This window comes from Astatotilapia calliptera, chromosome 14 (genome assembly GCF_964374335.1).
Source record: "Astatotilapia calliptera chromosome 14, fAstCal68.1, whole genome shotgun sequence".
Lineage (NCBI taxonomy): Eukaryota > Metazoa > Chordata > Actinopteri > Cichliformes > Cichlidae > Astatotilapia > Astatotilapia calliptera.
This window is the reverse complement of record NC_137435.1, coordinates 23553007-23578109: the sequence shown is the minus strand read 5'-3', so window position 1 is coordinate 23578109 and position 25103 is coordinate 23553007. Positions and strand designations below refer to the sequence as shown.

Genomic DNA, 25103 nt, shown 5'->3' with positions numbered 1-25103 from the left:
CTGTATTATGCCCTCCTACTATATTTTTTTCCCGGCTGGCCTCTGATTTTTCATTCCCACTGTGTTCTGGGTTGATGGTAACAATGCACTTCATCGTTGTGCCATAAGCTCTGACAAGAGGATCAATCAGAGCTAATGAAGCCTAGGAGGAGGTGAGAGAAGTGTAAGAGGGACGGCGCCGAAGGGGGACTTGGTGGGAATGTGAGGATGGAGGCGGGTGTGGCGGTGCCAAGGATGCAGTGAGGGGGATTAAGAAAAATGGCACTTCCACCAGTTCTTTTCCATTTCCTCACTTCCTGTGGAATAACACACACCGTTATCTGTGGACCACAATCTGCTGACCTATGATACTATCATTACATTGCAGAGAAATGGGCATTGCCAACATTTCTACATCGTACATTTCCCTTTTGCAATCTCTACTATTTGTAAAGATTTAAACCGCAGCTTACCCAGTGCTTGCTATCCTCATATATTTTTCATTTTGTAGGAAGGAAATCAAGAATAACTGCATTGAAAAGAGGAGATACCACGCGTTTTTTTCATATGGAAATTTCTGCACTGATGGATATTAAATCAGACTGGAAGCATACATGACACTTAACAACATTTGTATTATGCTTCTTTATCCTGCAGTTCACCTTAGCAGGATAACCATTTCATGCTTCTAATGGATTATTTATTACAGGAACAACAAAGAGCCTATTATACTGCACACCCCTTAAGCATCATACAAATGGGTGTACAATATACACAGGTTTCCTTCAAGCACTTGTAATAGCAAAATGTGCTAGGAAGCTTTATTAATGTATGATGTGTGGTTAATGTGATATGTGTAAAGTCAACTGCAGGGATTTCTCCACAGCATGACGTGGAGAAGTAATAAGGTGGAAGGGGGTTCAAGCTTTGATCAGTCGTGTAACCTCAGGAGGGGAAATAATTAAACATGCCCCAGATCTGAACAACTCAAAGCCACGCGGGGCTCATCCACAGCCGGGATCGGCACAGCTGTTGCTGAAGGACCTGAATTATTACAATTAAAATCACCAACATTTCATTATTACCGTCGAGCTTAGCGCCGCTAACCCTGAGTACGGTCCAGAACTCATAACCCTCGGCCAAATCCCAAGTTCCTCATTATTACAGCTTCGCTCATTGATGTCCCATAATCCGCTGTCATCGCTTCCCCAGTCGGTGAATCCTGGGAAACAGAAACAAGAGTCTATCCTGGTGACAGGAAGTGGTGGGTGGGGGGTGATGTGCAGAAAAAAAAGGGGGGGGGGGGCTGCAGAGTCATAAATATCCTCCCAAACTCAGTGTAGGATGTACGAGAAGAGCCTTTCTGGTAATAGCTGCTTCTGTTGCTCCTCCCCTACTTATCATCATCTCCTTATCTTTCTTTCTCTCTGCTCTCATTTTCATCTTTCGCCGTCTGTTAAGTGGAGAGCGCACATTCAGTTTTCTGTATGTCATGCTAATAACATCTCAGTGTCAAGCATCCACCTCTCTGCCCGCAGCCTGATGGGTATCATATTTTGTGTACATATTACCCTGGTAACAAAATTTGAAATATGATCAATGAATATCTACATGGATGTATTTGAATAAACTCCACACTGATCATTGCCCCATGAGCTCAGTGACCATCAGCATGGCTGATGTGACTGCATGAGACTATAGTTTCAGTTTGTTTATACAGGCATCCTTTATTCTACGTTAGGTGCTAGTGTGTGACTTGAAAACTGAACTTCTAGGTCCAAAGGGTCCTTTTCACTCTTTTTAGCACCTCCTTCACCTCTGTCTCGTATGTTTTGGTTCTTTTTTCCCTTTTCAGCTCTTATTTGTCTTGCTCCAGCTATTTTTTGTATGAGATCTCTTTTCACTGTTTCTACTTTTTTATGACTCTCTCAACCCCTCAGGGTGTTTTTTCAACTGCAGTTCTAGAGCAATTGATTATACCACACTACTGTACATGACTGCTCTTTCCCTGTCTGCAGCCAAACACACACACACACATACACCACCCTCATCTGACTTTGCCTCCCTCTCACTGTACTTGACTTTTCTGAGTCTATTTCTCTCTGCCTATGCAGCAGATAAAAAAGGAACCATGTGGTAGATGTATACACATACACACACACTGAAACTGATGCTCAGTGCAAACAGGCATAAACACATACACTCCAATAAAGGACAAATCCCGAGAGACGGAGAGTACAATCTCAGTCGAAGTGAGAAGACAGGAACAGGAAAAATAGACAGGAAAAAAAAACACATACATATTAACATCCTTCCCATCTCCTCTCGCATCCACTCTACCTCTAGCTCTCTCTCTCTCACTCCCTCTTTCCCTCACACACAAGCACAGACAGACCCCCCTCTCACACAGGAGTAGATAGAGAGTGGTGAAGAGCAGAAGGAGCTGGGTGGCAGGAGGGAGGCAGGAGGGCTGTTGTTTATTGAACAAAGCCAGGAAAGGAGCGTGCAGTCCTGGGAAGAAGAGCCGCTGTGAAATGCCTCGAAGGGAGCCCGCCAGCTACTCCTGCAGAGACCTGAAGGTAAGCGTCGTTCACCGCCGATGGAGGAGGGAAAAAAAAGCAGAGGAAGAGACAGGGAGAGGAAGGCAAAAGAGGAGAGGGGAGGTTTTTAAAGCCATTGATGCATGATACGACCGTGGCACCTCGTCCAAGCTGTCTTCTCTCAGTTTGACTGCGAATGGCATAGCATGACAGCATTATTTGTTTGAGAATTGACAAATAAAAAAAGTGTGCATTACTACAAGGAGAAATCCAAAACTGTGAGAATCCAATATCCACTATTTAGAAACAGCGAATGCAATGGCCGATTGAAAGAGAACATGTAAGCTAATTCAAGAGGAAGAGACCGGGAAAAGAAAAATGTTTATGGTACTTCAGCAATAACCTTTATCACCACATCTTGCACTCCCCCCCCTTTACCCCCACCCCAATCCTATGTCACTGCAGTGATATATAGATCATCACTATGCATCCCCTCATTGCAGGGGGCAGGGTAATCAAAAAGGCATTGAATATCTCTGACGCAAGCAGAGAAAAGCCTGTCAACGCTTCTACTGTTTGTGCCTATTTGGGCTCCGTGCTGTAGTTCTCTCAGTACAATGCAGGAGTTTTACAAGCGCAGCAGCGAACCTAAAGTGAACGTGCATCTGTGTGTTACTGTAAGTGTGACTGTGCGCGCGTGTGTGTAGAGGAGGGGGTCTCGCACGTCCAACATGCAGCGCAGCATGTTTGGGCTTTGCATGTTTCTTTTTTTACATTCTATAAAAGTTGGAGATGAAGCAAAGGACACTGGGTCGTGATAGCTGCTGGTATGAATATTGCAGACTGCATCAAAAGTGTTAAGAGAAAATAATTCCTCTTTTCTGGCCTGGAGATTATACAGCTGCTCGCTTTAATGTCTCATGCACCCCACTTTTTTTCCCCAACCTCCCTTACTGTATGGCGGACTCTCTGGGAGACACATCTCAAGAGTTGCTGCTGTAAAACTTTGATGACATTGCAGCGGGCTTAATGGTCACATTAATTGATCTCTAAAGCTCCTGTCTGTCCTGGTATTGTCTCATCAAGGCACATCGGGAAGACGGTGTCAAGGCAATGTGCAGACTCGATCATGATTTTTTAATGTGGAGGAATACTAAAGCCGATGCTCTGATCATTAACCACATTTTTACACATCACTCAAACTCAAACCCAGAAAAAGGGAAAGCCCGGGGTGATATCCTAATGCCGAAATTTGCAACAAAAACCTGCTTATTTGCCACACTCGATGTTACTTTTAATCACTGCAATTCACCGTGACCCTTCTCGCATGTGCTTGAACAGTGATTTGCTATTTCAAGGCTGCAGATGGAAAGTGTGAACTGCTGTGATGTAATGCTTTTTGATAGATAGGCCTTTGACCTCATAGGGCTATCATTGCAACTGTAATTCATGGCTGTGCACCTCATTTCCCCCTCCTACTAAGCCCGTGTTCAGATCTCCCTAACAAGTGGACAAAACAGGGCAAAGGGCAGGAATAATGCTCAGCAGGATCTAAAGAGACTCTCAAAAGACAAGACAGTGTGAATAATTAATTGGATGTGTTTATTTTGTTAAGACTGTGTGTCTCAAGGGGATGGGGAGAAAACCACATCCGCGATTCTCTAATACCACAGTGGCACATTTGTGTCAAGAGATTAGCCAGCCGTGAAGATTTTGTCTGTCTTTCTTTTGCTTTTTGCATCTTTTCTTTTCTTTTCTTTTTTTAGTATCACACACCCTGGAAAATGTGCATCCATCTCCGAGTGCAGCTCAGAATTACAGTATCTTATTTTTTTATAGATCTACATAAAGATGCCTTGTTTATGCAGCCCTACTGAACTAGTTGCCATCTATAAATTCTCCTTCAGTTTTAGCTTGTGCTCTTGATAAACTACTGTCTATAATTCAAAGCCCCGCCACTCTGTGAGCTGTACATGCAAGCAATCTGATGCTTGTGTTACTTGCAAGAGACAGATGTGCTGAATACAATTTCTTAAATAATCTAGTCTTTCCCTCAGGAAGATCAATCACTCTGTTTATGTGCTCGTAAATCTGCAACCAATGGAAATCGGTGCTTGTCCACTGTATGTTAAAGTGGCACCTACAATGCTTATGTAGCAGATTTATAACATGGCACACTCTCTGCTTCTGCCACAACTTCACAGAGCGTGCGTTTTCTCTATAGTCTCATCACACATAAAGTTGATAGAGTGCATGAGACTGCTGCTGCTGCTGCTCCAGCCTACACACAACACAAATAAACCTTCACCCTGTGTTTGGTAATGAGATGACTGCTTCAGGGATCACTGCTTTGTGTCATGGTTGTCTTTTTGTCCAGCACACCTATACTAACATAAAAAACATTAAAGCATGTCTACACTTCTACATATACCTAGGGTTACCCATCATGAATGGGAAAAAAACAGCTTTAGGGATCTTGTAGCTTGATGCAGTGTTGTTCTGTACGTGGGTAATTGCCAAGAAATCTTTTAAAAATTGTTGGATGTTTCAGGACACTTTGCTCTGAACATCCCTCAGTGAGCTTTCTAGTAACATATGCTGTCCAGGTGGTGTGAGAGGATTAAAAACTAATGCTGCAAAGCTACCTCTTTAACAACAGGACTGTAAAATGTACTCTGTCACTGGCTACATTTTAAAAAATGTGAAAAATTGTCACATTTGCAGGTTAAGTGGACATGTTCATGATGGGCCGCGCTCCTTTCTGTTAGCAGCAGGTTATTGCTTGCACTATCCTTTATTTACTATGTTAAGGGAGAATGCTTGCACTATGCACATGGCTGCCTTTGTCAGGCATTGCAGTCTGTAGGAGATGTGCATTGATGTCTCATATCCAGTGGATAACATTTCAAGCCAGGCCAGTTAGCTAAATCACACAAGGGCAATTGCATTGTGGGACATTTACATGGTGCATGTACTTGTAAATATCTGTCTTCAGACATGCTGGCAGAATTGGATGTTGTTTAGTTTGAAATGCACCAGTCTGCTATTTTGTTTGGCCAGTATAACAAATGCCCATCAATATCATTTGCAGACACAATGACAGCTTGACTAAATTCGATCCATATTGTGTAACCATGTTTTTTTCCTTTCTCTTTTCGTAAGAACAATGCGCATTAATCAGCATTGTGATAAATACAGCTTTTTATACAGAAGAGCACATACTGCTGATGCACATACTTAATTTTGAGCACTCGAAAAAAAATTACAATAATAACGTCAAAAAGGATGAAAATGTAAATACACCTCGGATCTGTTCTATCGGATCAGAGTGATTTTTATCAGGTTTTATGCACGGGATGTGAGCATCCATCACCAAGAGGAAGATGATGGATCTGCAAAGTCTCCGTACATTTACCATTCATTAGCAGAGATGCAAGAGCAACGTGCTGCACGGTTAAGGCCTATGGAGTGACACCATGTTCTTTTTTAATTTGACATCTTTTGAAAGAATGTTTTCAAGATTGCTCTGCTTTTTTGCTTCGACACCAACTTGCTTCACATTTATGCAGATTGGACTCACTCACAGCATGTCATCTGCTGTCAGAAACAGAGGTTTGAGCTTTCCGCTGAAGGACACGTCAGCAAAAAACTGAGCAGAGACCTTGTTACTCTGCTGCTATACCCAACATTGTTTTGTTTTTTGTTTTTTAACATGCAACTGACAGACCCTAATCTCATTTCATTCTGACTTAGTATGTGCTGACTATGGAGAAGGAGCATCCTCAAAGGGACAAGCACGGGGACACAGTGAAGCATGTTATGAATTCTGATCCAGATCATGACCTTTGGCTCTTCCACCATTCTCCATGTGCTGCCCGGCTCTGCAGCCCCACCCCTACCATGCTTGTGGCCTCACTTCACCTCATCTTCCCCTCCTGTTCTGTCCTCTACAGTTAGATGAGGCAGAGGATTAATAAGCGAGTACACTAAGACTGATTTTGGATGCAGAGAATTTGTATCAGTGGGTCCAATTTATAGACTGCACAGAAGAAGTTAGGGGGTGTTAGGGAGCATATCCACCTCTCTGCCTCACACATCTCACTTCTGTTTCCATCACGTCTCTCACACTTCAGGCCAGCATGGTTGAAGAGGGTGCGATTTGGCTCCAGTAGGTGTTGGGTTTTAATCCCATCGACTGCCACTTCAGCAGCAATGTGAAATGGCCATCACTTTTTCTTTTGTAAAGGTGCTCATCTTAGTGGAAGACTGACATTTTTGGCTTTGGTGAATTTTTTGTAAAAACTGTACAGTAGTGAAAAGACTCAATCAAGGAAGGTGTGATGCAAAGGATGTGTGTGTGAGAGAGTGGGATGAATCATTAGGAAAATTATTTCTCCAGTGTGAATGGAATGTCTTGGTGCAGCAGTGTCACTCCGGAGAAGGTCATTCGAAGGAAGGGCACAACTGGATACACTCAGCTCACTATCGGGCATAATGGGAAAATGGTACATGGTAAGTTGGTAAGTTCGTGTGTGTGCGTGTGTGTGTTTGCAGAGCCTGGAGACAAACTAGCTGGGGACATTTTTAGTCATTTGACCTGCCCGACCTCAAAGTGTCATAAGTGAGCAGAGATAGGGATGAAGCCATGTTATTTTATGGGCCAGTCTTAGCCTTGGATAATCATGACAGGTCCAGTAACCATGACTGAAGGGAGGAGTGGAGAAGCGTGGACAGTCAAGCAAATACAAAGCTCTTGTGCTCCTGTAGAAAGACTCTACCAGTGCAGATATCTTTACCATGCAGGGACTGGTAAACCTAAATCTAGCTGACGTCTTAATGTCTTAAGATAATCCTAAAAACATCTTCACAAAATTAGCAACATCTGCCTTTCTTCTCTTTTTATTCTATTTTTTCTTATTCTTCATCCTCAGCCTGTGTTTTTATTTATTTTTCTCACTATCAGCACCATTTGTCTTTCTTTTTTTGATGAAACAACAGAAAACACTCATCCATGAGCTCAAAATCTATGGATGAGATCCTCCAATAGTCCTGTTTTTACCGTTGAGCTAAGGGATACTGCTGTGTTTGCTGCATATCTTGCTGCCATTTGTAACCCTGTCATGCTCAGCAGAAAGGTCAATGAGGAATGGTGAAATGAAGCACCACTGTCAGGTAAAAGTCTAGTGTGAAGTCACTAAAAATGCATGCTGTTTTATTTGTATTAAAAATACTGCAGATTTTATCTTTTATTTTGGATCCTGAAAGTTATTCCTGACTGGGGCGAGCGTCAGCATTTCCAAAATAAGCACAATTGCAAAGCTTTCAGACAGGAAATAAGGAAAGCACAATCGATAATCTCCACATAATGTGAAATAAAGAAGAAATTGGGGGATTACTGAACCAAACAGTTGATCAAGTAAGAATTATAATTCAGGATTGGATCTGATTCAAGGGCTTTATTTGCATGTTGGTGATTAGTATTGATGTGAACCTCTCTTAGCTCAGTTACAAGCTCGCTCTTACTTCACAAAGCTGACAATACAAGTTTCTGAAGTTCAGGAAAATATAGGAAATTAAATCACAAAGCAAATTCTATTCAGTACCAGTCAGCCCCTGAGGGGAAATTATAGTGCTTGCTACAGGTTAGACGGAGAACAAAGCACATTTTGCTGCGCTCTGTATGGATAATTGTTTATAGCATGCGGTGTCAGCAAATAAGGGAAATATATGTAGTGTAGATATCCCTTAGGAGGCAAGTTGCCTGGTTTACTAGTACCTCTTGGCTTTAAACACAATAGATGAGTGCTCTTGTTATCAGGACACAAACACAATTCAACCAAAGCATCCTGTCACTCTTCGGGTAACAAGATAAATGCTTGTTACCCTCTTAAAGCGCTGAGATAAAACACCCCAGCTGGTATCCATTTCGAACACTTCTCATTCGGGCTTGTTGAATCTGCAACTGCGAGCAGACACTGCAATTACAGCCTTTCTGAAAGCGCACACGGGTCTGGAGTTCACAAATCTCTGGGGAATCATATTTAATTCATGGGAGAACCTAAAAAAAAACGAGTCAGAAAGTGAGACCTTGCAACCCCTGCAATGTATTCAGCAAGTTATGCTGAAAGCTTTGTGCGCACCTCTGCTGTCTGTCTGTCTGTCTGTCTGTGTTTTCTCTGCTCAGATGCCTGTCACGTCACTCTGCCCTTTGCTTTGGACGAACATTGTCAACACTACATTCCTGTGTGGATCTGGTTTGTGACGTGGTCCTCTCACTTCCCCTGTGCTCGCTTTTGTATTCCCTCCCCTCGTTTGTCAGTGATCAAATAAAGTAACATCAAAGACAGATGGCAAAGAAATGTCAGGTGTTGTTAAGGTCAAGAACGAGCCACAAAGGTAATTTACTGTTCCTTTGCTTGGTTACTTTCAAGGCCCCGTGTATCCCTTGTTCTTTGAGCAAATTAAAAGTATCTGATTTTCAAATAACACCCAGGGGCTCTATAAATTAATTGCCTCTTTTGGGGCTCCAAAGGTGTAGTAAGATTGCTTCCAAAACTAGGGCTTCATCTGAAACCCCACATACACACCACTTCCCTCTAAAATTATAGTAGTGGCAGTAATTAAATCCCACATCATTCAGGAGACGTTCAAAGTGTTCCCTTTCTACTTTCCCTGTCACTTTGGACCTCACACAACAGATGTTTAAAAATACCTGTTTTGTAATACAACTCAACAGCAGAGGAAAAGCTCTTTAAAACCGCATCACACTGCACCGGAGGCTGTCACAGCACATCACCTACTGGCTTCAGTTGTGCTAAAAACAACCACAAAGAAAATATGTATGCTCATTTTATATTGGAATGAATGTAAAGGGAAGGAAACAGATGAAGGTGCTTATTTCTCTGCCACTAACTGATTAAGAGAATAATCATTAAATTTAATGGGCAGGATGATGAATAGAGTGAAAGCAGTGTTCGGGGTTTTTTGTTGTTGTTGTTTCGTTTTTTATCGAGAGAGCGGTGTGTGCGAGTGGGTACACACAGTCACAAGAACTGGCAACGATGGCGATGAGGAGCCTGCTCTTTGGGAAAATGACATCATTAAAATAAAAATGTGCAGCTGAGCCTCATCATCCAGGCAAATTGGTCAGCATTGGGCACTGGGTCACCTCCAGCGTGATGAGGTCAGCTAATCCCTTACTTAGGTCTTGTTTGGTGGTTATAGTCAAATATTTAATATTTACTTCATGAGTCTGAACTGGAAATAAAATTAAGCGAGCACATCAGGGTTGTTCAGGTGCTGACTTTTGCCCTCACGTCCTCCATTTGTGTGCATTATTTTGTGCATGAAATGATGCACAAATGATTTGCTTTGTCAAACCTAGTTTACAAGAAACTGAATTCATGGAAATGCTCAGCCTCACAGCTGATATCCTCAGTGTGGTTAGGTTTATGTAACAAATGCTCACATCCTGTCTTGTGATTCAGTCTTGACCTCAAATGTTCCCTGCGCTGTGTATACCAAAACATAACCGTGAAAAAATATTCATGCTTGACTTGCTACATGCAGATAGTGCATTGCCAGTACAGTTATTGGTAAAACATGCAAACTACACTGTCAGCAAACATTTTGGCACGTTCAGTGCTCTAGTTTGGCAGTGTGCTGTGTTCATTAACTAGCAGCGTGCGGCCATGATGCTAGCTCTTCTTGGCGGTGATCACCTACAGCAGTTTTTTGAGCTAAATACTAATAAATACATATGGCTGTGTTCTCACTGATTAAAGCTCAACTCAATGTCATTCAAGAAACCAGTTTGAGGTGACTGGAGTTTTGTGGCACCAGAAGATGGGTGCACTGTGGTCATAAAGGGATAACAGGATCAGCAACAATACTCAGATGGGCTGCATTACTTAACTGGTACAACTAGACGCATTTTCTAATTTTGATGACATAATTGGGACCTGTGTGGTCTTCTGCTGCTGTAGCCAATCTGCTTCATGTTGTGCATTCAGAGACGCTCTTCTCCATAACTTAATTGTAATGAGTGTTTGGTTTGTTTGTTTTTTTTGCTTTGTTTTTCAGTTGTTGTTGTCTCCCTGTCAGCATTTGGTCATTCTCCACTGACCTCTACTATCAGCAAGACATTTTATGCCAGTGAACTGCCACTAACTGGATATTTTATGTGTTTTACTGACCAATATAAAAACAAAAAGGTCAGGAAAAATGGGAAAAATCCTAGCAGGTCAGCAGCTGTCTCACGTTCAGATTCACATAAATCACCTTTCTTCCTCATTTCTGACACAGTTAGAACTTTAGCTGAATGTCTGGGCCATGTCTGCATTCCTAAATACATTGAGCTGCTGTCTTGTGATTTGTTGGTTAGATATTTGGGTTAACAAGCAGTTAAACAGGGGTAAAAAATAAAGACATTTTGTGCCTTTATATTTTGAATATCTTTTGTTTTCTTCAAAAATAAGCTTACTTTTGCTTCTACGCAGCAAAGTCAAGCTGCCATAACAGTAATTTCCCCCCACAAGTACATCCCTGGAAATGCCTACATGAAAGAAATCTTTATATAGACTTTTGAAAAAATATATTGCAACAATTACAACTGCAATGGCTTGACCTTTTTTAACCTTATAGCCTTCTGTGATCTCTTAATATACCATCTGGCAAACCCTGACATAATGACAAATTCATGCGATTTCAAAGCCATTCATCCATTTTCTGCTTATCTGAGTTCTGGTCTTGGAGAAGCAGTCTGAGCAAAGACACACCTTCTTTCTATGCAGCCACAGGCCAGATGAGACATGAGCTCCTAAGTGTATCCTCTTCAGGCCAAGTGTTTTGGGTGCTCAAAACACCTCGCCTTAAGAAGTGTCCAGGAAGCGTGCTGTTGCCCAAATTGTCTTCTTTCAATGTGCCATCTCTATTCTGAGTACTTCCTGAATTACTGAGATCCAAGAGTGAACCTAGAAACCATTTGAAGTTTGTTTTATTGAGTCTATTTTGTAAAACAGTGCACTTTCATGGGTGATGTTATTCTTTCATTTTCTACCTATATGTTGTAGGCGTGGTTTAATTCAGTTTTAATTAGATTTTATTTATATAGTGCCAAACCACAACAACAGTTGTCTCAAGGTACTTTATGTTGCAAGGTAAAGACCCTGCCAGAGATTAATAATAACTAATGATTAAATTCAGAATGGTGTAAAAACACAGTTAGTGGGGGGAAGAAAAAAAAGAGTGAAGAAGAAACAACAAATCAACACTCACTCAACTCACCTCTCATTCTCACCAGTCCACCTCTTAATTTCAAGCTGGACCCTCATCCCTCCTTTGAACCAGGCCTGAGATACTTTATTGGTGCAACAACTCCTTCCCAGTCTGGAACCTACCATTTTTTTTTTAGCTTAAAACCACTGCCTCAGATCTGGAGGTGCTAAGGAAAACTGCCGCAGTGTAAGCTGGAGGTCAACAATCCACAAAAAGCAGAGTCGAGATCCTGTGAACATAAACCAGACAGCTTTAAACCACTGGCTGCGCCTACAAATCCTGTCTGCAAAAGTTATGACCAACATATTTTCCAAAGCACCCAAATCTTGCTACAGTTGCACACGGACCAAATCAGCTTCAGTAATGGATGCAACTAAATGCAATGTGTTCACGCAATACCTGTATCTGTTATGCAATACCTAGGGGTTGAAATGTAAAAAGCCTGAGATTGTACCTACAATGCAGTATGTACTCTTTCAGTAACATAGCTATGACCTTTTATTGTTTGTCGCATTGGTTTATTTAAAAAAAAAACATTCTGGAAATATGTTTAGTATAACAAATCCCATGAAGCACTTTTTCATTTTCGACAGGTTAGCTCCAGCTGAGGATGGCAGGAGATTCCCGAGTCCTAATGGACCACAACATGGAGATAGGCGTCACCCCTGCACAGGTATTCGCACAGTACACACACTGTATTTTGCCCAATCTGTATTACTTTATATTTAAACAACTGGGAGAGATTAACTGTGAAATACTAGAGAAACTATATGAGAGAGTGGAGGTGAGACCTCGTTTTTGGGAAAGCAGGGGTAGAAAAATAGATGAGAGATATATAGAGAGAAGATAAGAATGAATAATATGGAAAGCTCTGACATTGAAAACAAAGCATTGTGGAAAGCATTATGGAAATGCTTAAGAACTTAAGAATTTATCTACCCTATAAAGTAGATATGCTGTAGAATTATTGAATAGATAAAATAAGTACTATGAACATGAATTAAGGCTACCAAAGTGTAATTTTTTTAGTAGTTTAAATAAGTGTTTAATTCAGTTTACCTGGCAGTGAAGATAATGACCAAAAAAACAGCCATCCCAAATAACTAGTGGAGTTGTTATCCATCCTGAATTCCCAAGCTGATTGAAACTTATGCAGCTTACTCAACCTTGTCTGGCGAGGCTCAGTGAGAGAAAACTCCCAGTACTTACTAGTGCCAAACAGAGACAGCTAATGAATTTGTTTTAAGGGCCATCACCCCCAGGGACAGTATTGACTACAAAGGCTGGAGTTTGGGCAGCACTAGCTGTGATGTCTTCATCTATCACTCAATTAACCCAGCTCAAAGAGTGGAAATGAAAAGGCCTGTTTTGGCTGTCTTTCATTGAAAACCTCTGTAGTAGCGTTTAACAACTCGAGAAAACACGGCCATACGTCAAGTCATCTTGTCAGTAGAGAAGAAACGCTTAAAGCATTACCTTAAAAAGCGGTGTGCCGACTGCATTCTGCATGACTGTTTGATGCATTTTCCCTGACTATGGTCTGTAATAAGGAACCGCATTGACATTTAGTGAACGCACGGTCATCAAGCCACTAATTGCAATGCAGATCAATAAGAATAGTCTTTCAATTCTTCTTTTTCAAAATGGTCCTTAAAAACTGATTACATTAAATCTATATCTAGAAAATCAATAGTATATAGATGTGACCTAGCACAGCTGCAGTTAAAAAGCAGCTGACACAGTAAAACGATTTGAAAATTAAAATAAAAATCCGGCAGGTTTTATTTTTCAGGCATTACAATCAAAGGCACCAAAAAGGACACTGTTTGTGGCTCACACTGTGCTGTTCTCCAACTAAACTACGATAATGATCATCCCTATGATGGATGCAACTTCCCTGTTGATGAACGTGTGGCTGTGGGGTGAAATGGTTTGCAGGTGTAAGATTAGCAGAAAGAGACACAATCGTTGTCTCGTCTTGACACAATCATTTCATTTACCAACTGAGATCTGACAGCGTCAATGTCTCAATAAAGAGTCCCTGTGCTTTTCTGAAAGGTCCCTTAAAACATTGTCTTTGGTGTATGTTGGTCTTTTATGTATTTATTTGTGTAAGAGGGAGGCCAAAAAAACATTTTTTTTTCCAAATCATGTTTGAATTTATAGCTACATTGTGAAGCATTGCCTTTTCTAACCATAAATAAACTCAACAAAATATGATATTATAATATGATATTATAATAATGCCTACAAGTGTAAGGTGATTCTTTAGTTATACATCAGTTTTTTTAGGGTCTTTTAAAGGGTCTTTTAAAGGATGGTGGTAGATCTGTTCTTATCCGAGGTTGCAAATGTTCCATAGAGTGCAAAAGAACACAAGGGACAGGGAGGAAGGCAGGGCACAGTTGTGGAGCCAGATTGCCTCGCTGGAGCTGGGCCAACATAGACAAAGGCTTGAGTGTCCTTGTGTTCTTGTTGTGTCCTTACTCTCTGTTTCTTTTTTGCCCTCTGTGTATACATAGACATCTACAAAGTGACTTTGTAACGGCTCTTAATTTGATTTGCCTCGCTTATCTTCTCTCCCTCACCTCTAGTGTGGCTTAGCAAAACCTGATAGAAAATCCCATACTGCAGTGATAGTTAACACATACATCTTCCAGCACACTATGCCTAACAAATTCTTCAGAGCAAATCAATGCGGGTAAAATATCTCTCTAATTCTGTCTTTTCATGCCTAATTTCTTTGACCGTTTTTCTTTTCCTTACTTTAGCACTCTGTCTTTTTTCTTTCACATAGGTGAAGAAGCTTCCCAAACATTTGAGGGAGCCTCAGATCTCTACAGAGCGAACCCACCTGATAGCCGACCCAGTGAAGAAGCCACGTCAGCGCTACGTGCAAAAGGATGGTAAATGCAACGTTCATCATGGAAACGTGCAAGAGACCTACCGTTACCTCAGTGACTTGTTCACTACGCTGGTGGACCTACGCTGGCGTCTTAGTTTCTTTATTTTCACACTGGTCTATGTAGTCAACTGGCTCTTCTTTGGGTTTCTTTGGTGGCTGATCGCACTCATCCGTGGGGATCTAGTGCATGGTGACGAGGAGGGCTGGACCCCCTGTGTGGAGAACCTTAATAGTTTTGTCTCAGCCTTCCTCTTCTCCATTGAAACGGAGACCACCATTGGGTATGGTTATCGTGTAATTACCGAAAAATGCCCTGAAGGTATTATACTACTTTTGGTGCAGGCCATCTTGGGTTCCATTGTCAATGCCATGATGGTGGGCTGCATGTTTGTTAAGATTTCACAGCCAAAGAACCGTGCTGAGACCCTCATGTTCTCACACAACGCTGTCATATCGGTGCGAGATAACAAGATGTGCCTGATGTTTCGGGTGGGCGACCTGAGGAACTCTCACATTGTGGAGGCATCGATTCGAGCAAAGCTGATCCGCTCACAGCAGACCAAAGAGGGGGAGTTCATCCCGCTCAACCAGACTGACATCAACATTGGCTTTGACACAGGGGATGACCGGCTGTTCTTGGTCTCACCACTCATCATCTCTCATGAAATAAATGAGAAGAGCCCCTTCTGGGAAATGTCCCTGGCGCAAATGGAAAAGGAGGAGTTCGAGATTGTGGTTATTCTTGAGGGAATGGTGGAGGCCACAGGTATGAAGGGGGTAAGATTATCAGGAAGGGGTAAAGGAAGTATGGGAGGGCATACAAATGAGGATAAGTCAATAAAAAAAGAGATGAGGAAATGTTGCAAGCAGTGAGCTAGGATGGATTAATGGATGGAGAGGCGAAAGAGGAAAGGTGAGCCTGCCAGTAAGCGCTGCTTACTGGAAATGATGGAAAGACAGAGATACTAATTAAAACCTAATAATAATGCATTAAAAAATAGAAGACATTTTTTTATATCTTTCCTATTCTATATGGGTCAGTTTAGAGCCAATAAATTGTTTGAAATGTATATTTTCTTAATTCCACAACAGTTGTTGACTGTTCTTTTATTTAATCTTTAACTGCAAAACTAAATATTTCTTCCTTCAACCGAGGCAGACAAATAAACTCTAAAACCTCTTTACAAATGTTTATCTGTACCGGCATCTCTACTGTTGCTACTTCAAAGTTTTGCCTTTGATACTGTTTATTTTCAATTCAATGAAGCGTACCTACCTGCAATGTTGGCGTGTGTTTTTGGTAAAAACCAAGCAGTCCTGAAAAGTGCTGCAGGCTGGTTACATTAATGGCGCAGAGATGACCAGGTGTATCTGTAAAGTTCCAGAAAGTATTTCCCAGCTTAAAACTGCAGTCAAGACCACAAGTTCAACACAAGTCATTTGTCAATCTAACTTGTTCCTGTGGCTAAATCAAGTATTGTTTATATGCCTAACCTGCATTTTTTTAATGGCCTTTGTTGAAGGACTTATTACAATATACTCATTTTAAATTAATTGAATTATACATGCTACTAATTTACTTTACTGGATTGCATCATACTTCACATGAGTAAAGGAGACACACAGTGATTAGCGGTCTGATGATGCCACAGTTGGCTTTTTGAAAATTCTAACAAACCATCAAATGACCTAATATGACCAGACACAGCTTTGCATTCGTGTGAACATTTCTGCTCTATTTCATCTTATTTATTTATTTATTTCCTTTTTCCTGCAAAGCACCAGCAGTCATCCCACTTCCTGCTCACACTGCTTGATACTTGACTCAGGCATTAAATCACCTTTCGCTTCACCGGCAGAGACCATGGCATCATGCAGGGGTTATGTCGTCACTGTCCTTGACCGCTAGGCAACAAACTAATCTGACCATCCACCAGCCCTCCCCCACTTCCTTTTTTGTATGTGAGACTTTCATTCTGTGCGTGAGAAAGAACACAGTGACAGACAGAAAGCTACCTCAGGCCCAGGCTTTACGTGTCGTTAATAAAAAGTCATTAATAAACAAAATATCCTGCGTACGACCTCACGTGGATGTCGTCACGTATATTTTGGAAGCGATACATACGTGGGTGGTGAAACTGGCTTCATGCTCTCGCAGCCATTACTTGTTAGCTGTGTAGCCTGTGGTGTGCAGCATAATGGTGAGTAAGGCTCTGGAAATCACTTACAAGAGGTGCTTCCACATTATTTGTTTGTTGTTGTTTTTTGTTTTTAAAAAAAAGCAAAACACAAACATGACATATTAAACCAAATTTTGCTTTTCAAGTGTAATTGCAATAACAAAGCGGCTCTCTGAAATAAAAGCAGCTTATGATACACTTCACAGTTAGTCAACTTAAAATCGTGGGAAAATGTCACGATACAATAACCGAGTCTAATGAGTATAAGATGAGTAAAATTATGCAATCATGTTCACACTTTTTATTCCAAATTTAAATTGGAGTTTAAAATAAAGTTTAAACTGAATGAGATTCTTACACAAGACTTTGGATCACTTTAGCTGATGCAACAAAAGCTATCAATTTCATATTTAATTGAAAGCAAGGAATGGTTTTACTTTAATAAAAACAAACAAAAAAATAGGCCACCCCTGCTTCCCTCACTCCCTTTTCTATAAAGTCTTAATGGGAATTACTTATTAATACTTATTATTATTATTATTATTATTAGTAGTAGTAGTAGTAGTAGTACTTATTAGTACTTATTAATACTTTTTTAATAATACTATTTAATAAAAATAATAAAACCTTTTTTAAAAAGTTTTATGACACCTATTTGAAAATTCCAAAGTGGTAATGTTGTGATTTGATTGAAAACCTTCCTACATATCCATAGATGTAGATACTAACGAGCCTGTTAAATGCTATATAAGTGATAAGTGCTTATGGAGAAGTCCAGCACAACAGGATAGTCTTTCTCCCACATAAAATGAGGTCATCGCACCAGCTATTTTGCTGCAAAGAGCAGAGATCCAAACTTCCCTGGTCAACAGCACAAACACCTCTGCCCTGTTGTAAAGGGGGGACAATGAGGTACAATCAAGTTTTTATGAAAGTACGCCATATGTAGGCAAATAACATTGCCGTGCAGTCAGCTATGAGAAGAGCACACAGAGACTGTGTGCAAAGTGCAAATAAATGATTCAGTCTTCTTTCATTAATTGGCATGCAGACTCAAACATGCAATCCATATTGTATTAACTCAATTAACAAATATCCATCTATCTTTCTCAAAATAGCCATACCCGACATGAGAATACTGGTGCCTTGGTTTGAGCTTTTATGCTGCAACACAGCATGAGAGAGAAGTCATTCAATGATTGCAAACAGCAATTTGCTGACCCTCCTTTGCAGTGGAGGTTTTAGTTATCTTAATAACAATAATAATGATGTAAAATTCGTCTTTCTTTTTTTCTTTTTTTTCCTTTTTCTTTTACAAAATGTTGTGGTGTAACAAACAGGACGCTGTTGGTGTCTTGACTGATTTTGGGAAAATATCCCTTTACAAAGTTGCACTTTTGAGGAAAGTCTCTTCTCAATTACATCACAGTCCAGTGCAATTCAATAATCCATTTTGGAGGGTGGCTTCTTTAATGAGAATCAAAACACTGGAATGAATCCTGTGGCCAAGAATTATGGAAATGTGGGGCAACATTTATTAAAAACATGGGAGCAAATTGTATTACATGTGCATGCACTACGTTTTATGCACCCAATTTAGTAAAGTGTGCCTTGCTTGTAATTTCCTCATTGGCTGCACTCTGGCTGTGACTTTGAGTCAGACTCTAGATTTAAGATGTACGGTCACGGTAAAAAGAAAGTACACCCTCTTTAAATTCTAAAGTTTTACATATTGGGATATGATAAGAAATAATAACAGTGCCTTAGATGAACTGCAAAGCAGGAAATATATATTACACAGTTTATTCAAACAAAACAATGGCCAAAATTCTGAAACACTTTAATATAAAAGGTACACCCTTGATGTTTCCATATAAACTCAGAGAATAAGTAGCAGCTAGATGCTCCTAATTAAATGCACTTGATAAAGTGATCATCAGCAAGTGTGTACCTAAAAGGTAGAGCTTTAGGTATTTGTCAGGTCTGAAACACTCAGTTTAAAACAATGTTTGGAGGAAATACATTCAATTGAGTTAGATTTTCCTTATATAGCACCAAATTAAAACAACAGTGGCCTCAAGGCGATTCAGATTGTAAGGTAATGGCCCTGCGACAATACAGCAATGATCCTAAATCTAGTCAATTTGGCATAAAGTTGATCATCTCCTGTGAGAAAGATCATTCACAAGTAGAAAGCATTCAAGACAGCTGCCAATCTTCCCAAGAGTAGATATCCCAATAAATTAATTCCAAGGTCAGATTGTGCAAGGCTCAAAGAAACTGAAAAAAGAAGAGCAAGTTGTTTGGATATAATGCATAGCACCATGTTGGTAAAAACCAAACACAACATATCCACACGTACACCTTATACCAACTGTAATGCATGGTGGTGTAGGGCTAATGATATGGGCTTTTTTTGCATTCATAGTCCCTGAGCACCTTGCAGTCATTGAGTAGACCATGAACTGTACTGCATACCGAAGTATTTTAGAGGTAAATGTGAGTCAGTCTGTCCTACAGTGAAAGCTTTCCCCAAACTGAGTGATGCAACAGGACAATGAACCCAAGTAGAAAGAATCAAACAGAATGGCTGAAAAAGAAAAGACCTAAACCTGACTGAAATCCTGTGGCAGGAACTTAAGAAAGCTGAGCATAAATGCAGGCCCACAAACCTTGATGAACTGATACACCTTTATAAAGAAGAGTGGGTCAAAACTCCTCCACAGCTATGTAAGAGATAAAGTCATACAGCATCTTCACTCACAAAACACTCACTGCGGTACTTTAAAACAATAAAGCCACTAGAGGTTTGTTGTCAGCAACATACAGCAGATGCAGTTTTGATGTTTTATATTAGGAAACTAAAACTGTACGTGACCATGCTTCATTCTATTTAGTACTTGCTGTGATGGAGGCCCAGTCATATACACTATGTTGCTAACAACAAACTTTGCTGTCATTATGAGAAGTGTTTCTAAACTGAACTGAACATAGTGTGTTTGTCCCCTGTGTCCTTCACAATATTTATATATAAAATAAACCCTCTTTTATGCCAGTTCTCAGAATACAGAAAGAATATTGCATCATCATCATTGTTGCTTGTGAAAACAACGGTGTCTGCACTGCTGTTTTTTGTTTTATACTTTGCAAGAAAATTCATAAAACCGATATCTGCAGCAGGACCCACAAATATGATTTCAAATGGTGAAAAGAGAGACAAATGAAAAGAAAAAAAGTGAATATGACTGTAGGCTGCCAGAATTAATATAAAGCAAACAATCTTTTCAAACACTGAGATGGGGCCATTAAAGTTTAATACAAACAATAACTAAGCTTAGAATGACATTTCAGGAGTCATTACTTATTTATTTTTTTATTTACTTAGTTGGTTGGTTTTCATTGTTTATGTTTATTTGTTTGTTTGTTTGGTCATCATTTGTGATTCTTTGATAGAGGCTGATTCTTGATTTACAATACAAAGCCTGCAGCCTATGTATCAGCAGTTAAGTTCATTAGAGCATGTTTAATAGCAGATTTTCAGATTGAAGAAGGATGGTCGATTGTCTCGAGGTTTTTGCCTCGGCCCACAAACAAAAAGTAGAAAGAAAGTCACAAGATAAGCCCTCAGCATCTTTGTTCATCAGAGGACACGTGTGTACTGACAGGAACCCTTGAGGGCAAAAACAAAAGAGTCAAGACACATGGTCAAGTTACAACCTTCAACTTGACCTTTACAATTTAACTTTTTTGATGATACTGTTTATATGGTTTATCCGTTAGCAAGATTACTACAACTATTTGCATGATGGACACATTGGTAGTAAACAAAATCACCTAGAAGAGACTAATACATTATGTGTCAATGATGTTCTAGGCTCTATCACTGTCACTTACTGTAAGGATATGTCAAGTTCAACAAATCGTTTCCACCTGGATTTCAAGTCATGGTATGCTCACAGGTCATGATCTTTTTCCATGACGGCAGTTTTCCATGGTAGCCTTTTTCCTTTGGAAAAGAATCTGTTCCATTTTCCAGCAGGCATGATACCATGAGACTTAAAGTTGCACCTCCAAATGGAAACCAATGAAATATATGGTTTCCATTTGGAAAATCCTTTTTTTTTAATTCACCCTGATTACTACATTTGTGCGGCATTGTTTTGGAGGAAATGTACTCGTTGCACTCACTGTATGGATGAAACAAATCTGAGTCCTCTTTACAAGCTGTAGAAATCTCCAGATACTGCTTCTGCAGAAGTGACCAAATTATCCTAAAAGAAACATCAGTTGTTTTTTTTACTGTATATTTATAATGTATCACAATGAAATTTACAATAACAATCTACACATGGCTATCAGGAGGGTCTTTGTTTATTAAAATGGCTAATAAACAAGGGGGGGGGGGGGGGAGTACTATCTGATCACAACAATAGGGACTAAATTAATTCATTAGCAAAATACTGTAATTATATCTGTGAAGTCTCTATCTTCCACGAGGCCAATATAAAGTCAAATATTGTTTTGTGACAGTCATGACAAAGCCTGTGCACCACTACATGCCAACAGGAGAAGGTACTAAGGATCTTCATTGAACAGCTTAATGGATTTAGACTACTAAACTAGGGCTTTAAAACAAACACATCAAATACTATTTCAACAACCTTAAAATACACTATAGAATCTCTTGTCATTAGGAACTGAAAGATGCTATATTTCACAAGTTAAATGTGGAAAGTAGGCCACTCATATCCAGAGGGAAAGCTGAAGAAAATGTGCAAAAGCCTGCCTCTCCTCTCACACTAGATACCATATCAGTTTCATCCCATGCTTGATGTTTTTGGGGATGTTACATACATACAGATTATTTATTTCAAAGGTTATTGATGGAAAGTCAGATGTTTGCAGTTTAAAGTGATATACAGCTACATATCGCGCGTGTGAATGATTGCTCCAGCTTGGAAAGTTGTGGCAGTGATTATTTTGTGGCTATTTTAAAAGCTGTAAGTCTTATTAGCTAATTGACGCAGACTTTTCAAAGCTGCTGATATAAAAACAGACAGAATACTGAGAAGTGGGAAAACTTACTTTGCTGTCAGAAGTTTATATGCATTCACTGTGGGCACGAATGCCATGGTAATTTGGGGTTTTAATGATTTCTTTGAACTGTTCTTTGTTCCTGGGTGGAATGATTGTACAGCACACATCTTTATTGAAAAACAAATTGCGTGGACAGGTTTCCATACAATTTGGAATTCTTTGTTCCATGCAAGGACAAAAGCACATCCATACAGGCCCAAATCTATACAAACACTTGAAGGTTATATAATGCCTTTTAACTTGATAAGCCTTAGGCATATTGAGTAAACAACTGCAGATTCCAAGAGCAGTATTTCAAACAAATCTATGTAAATATAAGTTATTTGGGTATGGCACCCCTTTGCCAAGACGTAAAAGAAGAGCCAAACTGTCACAGAGAAATGGTTAGGATGTTCATAAGCCCAACTGAGCCCAACTTTATATGATTAAATATTGAAATGCTTCATTTTAAAATTGCTTTAAAGTTATCAATGAGGAGGTATGGTGAAATACTGTTTTATTATTTTTTCCTCAATAAAAAAAATGCAGTGGTTTCTGATGCTAGCTGCTATTTAGCTTTAGGTCATATTTAATTTATTAACAAGAACGTATTAACTGCACCACTAACTTTCTGCAGCTCACATTTTTAAGGCTATTTCACACCAGCTACCTACACTGGAAGAAAAACACAGTTATAACTAATGACAACGATAGCAAGAGTTCGACTTAGGTTAGCCAGTTTTCTCAGCACTACAAATGATATGTAAACATGAGCAGACATTTGCACTTGTCATAAAAGAAAACATGCAAAGGGACTTTTACAGTTGCACTGCTTCAGTAGCTGTGCCACACATCCACCATGTATAATAACAAGACCATGGATGTAGCTCATCAAAAAGGAATGCTATTTAGTTGGAGATTAAGTATCGGAATTTCACGAGCCGGACCACGCCTCCATACTGCTCCTTCTGGTTCTCATCTATATAGGTTCCCCCAGTCCTACAAGCTGTTCAATCTTGTTTAGGTGCCCTACCGTCCCTCCCCTTTTCAATTCTTCCTCTTCAGTCCCCTTCGAGGCCTTCCCCAAACCACAGCTCAATTCATGTCCAAGCCATTCACCTTTACCTACTAAAACGCTGTCAAACATAAAATGAGGACGTTATTTATATATTGTTAGTGTTACCAGTTACACTTTTGCAAGCAGAAATGCTGTTATAAAATATATTGTGAATGCTGCCTCCCAAGTCTTATACTTACACCAAGCTTTTATTGTTGCTATTTGAGTAACACACCTGTGTTAAGCCACAGTGTTAAACCATACTTTAATACTTTACTGAGCAAAAGCTACAAACATGCAATTAACATGTGCCTTTAGCATTTAAATGAATCAATGCGTAGTTGTTTTGCCTTTTGACTATCAAAGCATGTGCACACACAATATTGGCATGTGACGTGTACTATTTTTATTCAGATTTGCTTACTATTAAAACACAACTAATGGAATATATACAGTCTTTTTTATGTGTAAACTCAACAAACTAGCCAAATACTTCAGTGTTTAAAAAAATACTCTAGTTATATGATTGGAGACTGATGATAGGAGTGTAGAGAAAACAGTATGCACGTCTTTGCTGTTCTTTTGTAACCATGAATAATTAACTGATGCTCTTTCTCCCTATGCCTCTTTCTATGTCATTGTGTGCTTACCTATCCACTCTGGTTGTGTGTGTTTGGCTCTCTGGTTTCTCATGTATGGACCCCTCGGACTGTCGTGTGTGCTCTTTGATTTTGTGTGAATGTTTGTGTGTGTACATACACCTGTCTTTACCTTTTGGCAGGGATGACGTGTCAGGCAAGAAGTTCGTACCTGGACACTGAGGTCCTGTGGGGTTACCGCTTCACTCCAGTGCTATCCTTAGAGAAGGGCTTCTACGAGGTAGATTACAATAATTTCCACGATGTCTATGAGACCAACACACCCACCTGCAGCGCCAAGGAGATGGCGGCTAAACTTCGCGAGGAGCCGTTATTGCCACAGCTTTCCCTCCTCAGCCCTGAACCCAAAATGCATACGTTTGACCCCCTAAACCGACTGTCACAGCAGGATCCACTGAGCCAAGATGAGGAGATTGAAGAGAGGGTTTCAGGGGGTGACAGAGGGGAGACCAATGGCTCAGCCGCTGCTTTAGAGGAGCTCCCACTTGCTGACAGACTGTCTGACTGATGGGTTTGACAGCTAAAAGCCCAGAAAACTTTGGATAAAGACATATGACATTATATGGTTTCATTTGGTCAATGGCCGGCTTGGTCCTTTGCAGCACTCAGAGATAAAAGACATATCTCCAGCCACCAACTCATGCAATATTCCTCTACTAGAGTGTCAATCTATAGTATAGATTGGTTTTGTAGACAAATAGTCCACATACAGAGAAACACATGTACAGTATCTATATCTACACTTACAGGTGGGGGGGTTCAGATTGTGTTTTTATATACAATAATGACCACTTACTGCTATAACTCTGACAGTTCAAGTTGTATAATGTAAACTTGAGCGGAAACTGGTAGCCATGACAGCTTACCATGGGCTTATTATGAATCCAGTATTCTCATTTTAGAGTGTGTTAATTCAGCTTCGTTAAAGCATAATCTCATAACTCAGCTCGTGTGTCTGACTGCAGCTTCTGTGTGGTAATGGAACCTTGTTATCTGCAATTTTTTTGATTTAATATAGGAGATTATTATCCTTTCTCTGTCACTGTTGTTCTTCTGCGTCAGAAATCTCACTCACCTAGAAGGAAAGAGTCTTCAAGTATGCACAAACAAATAAGAACATTATGAAGGCAATGTGTGCCGGCAACCACAATCCAGTGTTATTTTCTTTGATCGCACTTTTTCTCACGTCTGTGCTGTCTCTCGTTATAGATGTCTAATTCTGTCCTCGACACACTGGGAGCCTTGACCCAAAACAAACCAGCTAGTACCTCATTTTCTACCCATTTTCAGGTTTTTAAACTAAGAATAACAACAAGGCAAATGCTGGCAAAACTGCATAAATGTGCTACGGTATGGTTGGTTAAAGATTTAATTCACCTGCCCACTGCAGCAAATGAAGCTTTCATTTCAAGCCCCTGGTACATAAAGCAC

General features: G+C 40.0%; 1 protein-coding gene across 1 annotated transcript; it reads left to right on the top strand.

The window, feature by feature from the left end:
• The first annotated feature begins 2374 nt into the window (after positions 1–2374).
• Positions 2375–24316, top strand: kcnj5 (potassium inwardly rectifying channel subfamily J member 5). The gene is made up of 4 exons (XM_026192452.2): positions 2375–2558; positions 12389–12468; positions 14593–15466; positions 23795–24316. Exons 2-4 carry the CDS (start codon positions 12406–12408, stop codon positions 24178–24180), a joined length of 1323 nt encoding a protein of 440 aa, XP_026048237.1. The 5' UTR covers positions 2375–2558; positions 12389–12405; the 3' UTR covers positions 24181–24316.
• The last annotated feature ends 787 nt before the right edge of the window (positions 24317–25103 follow it).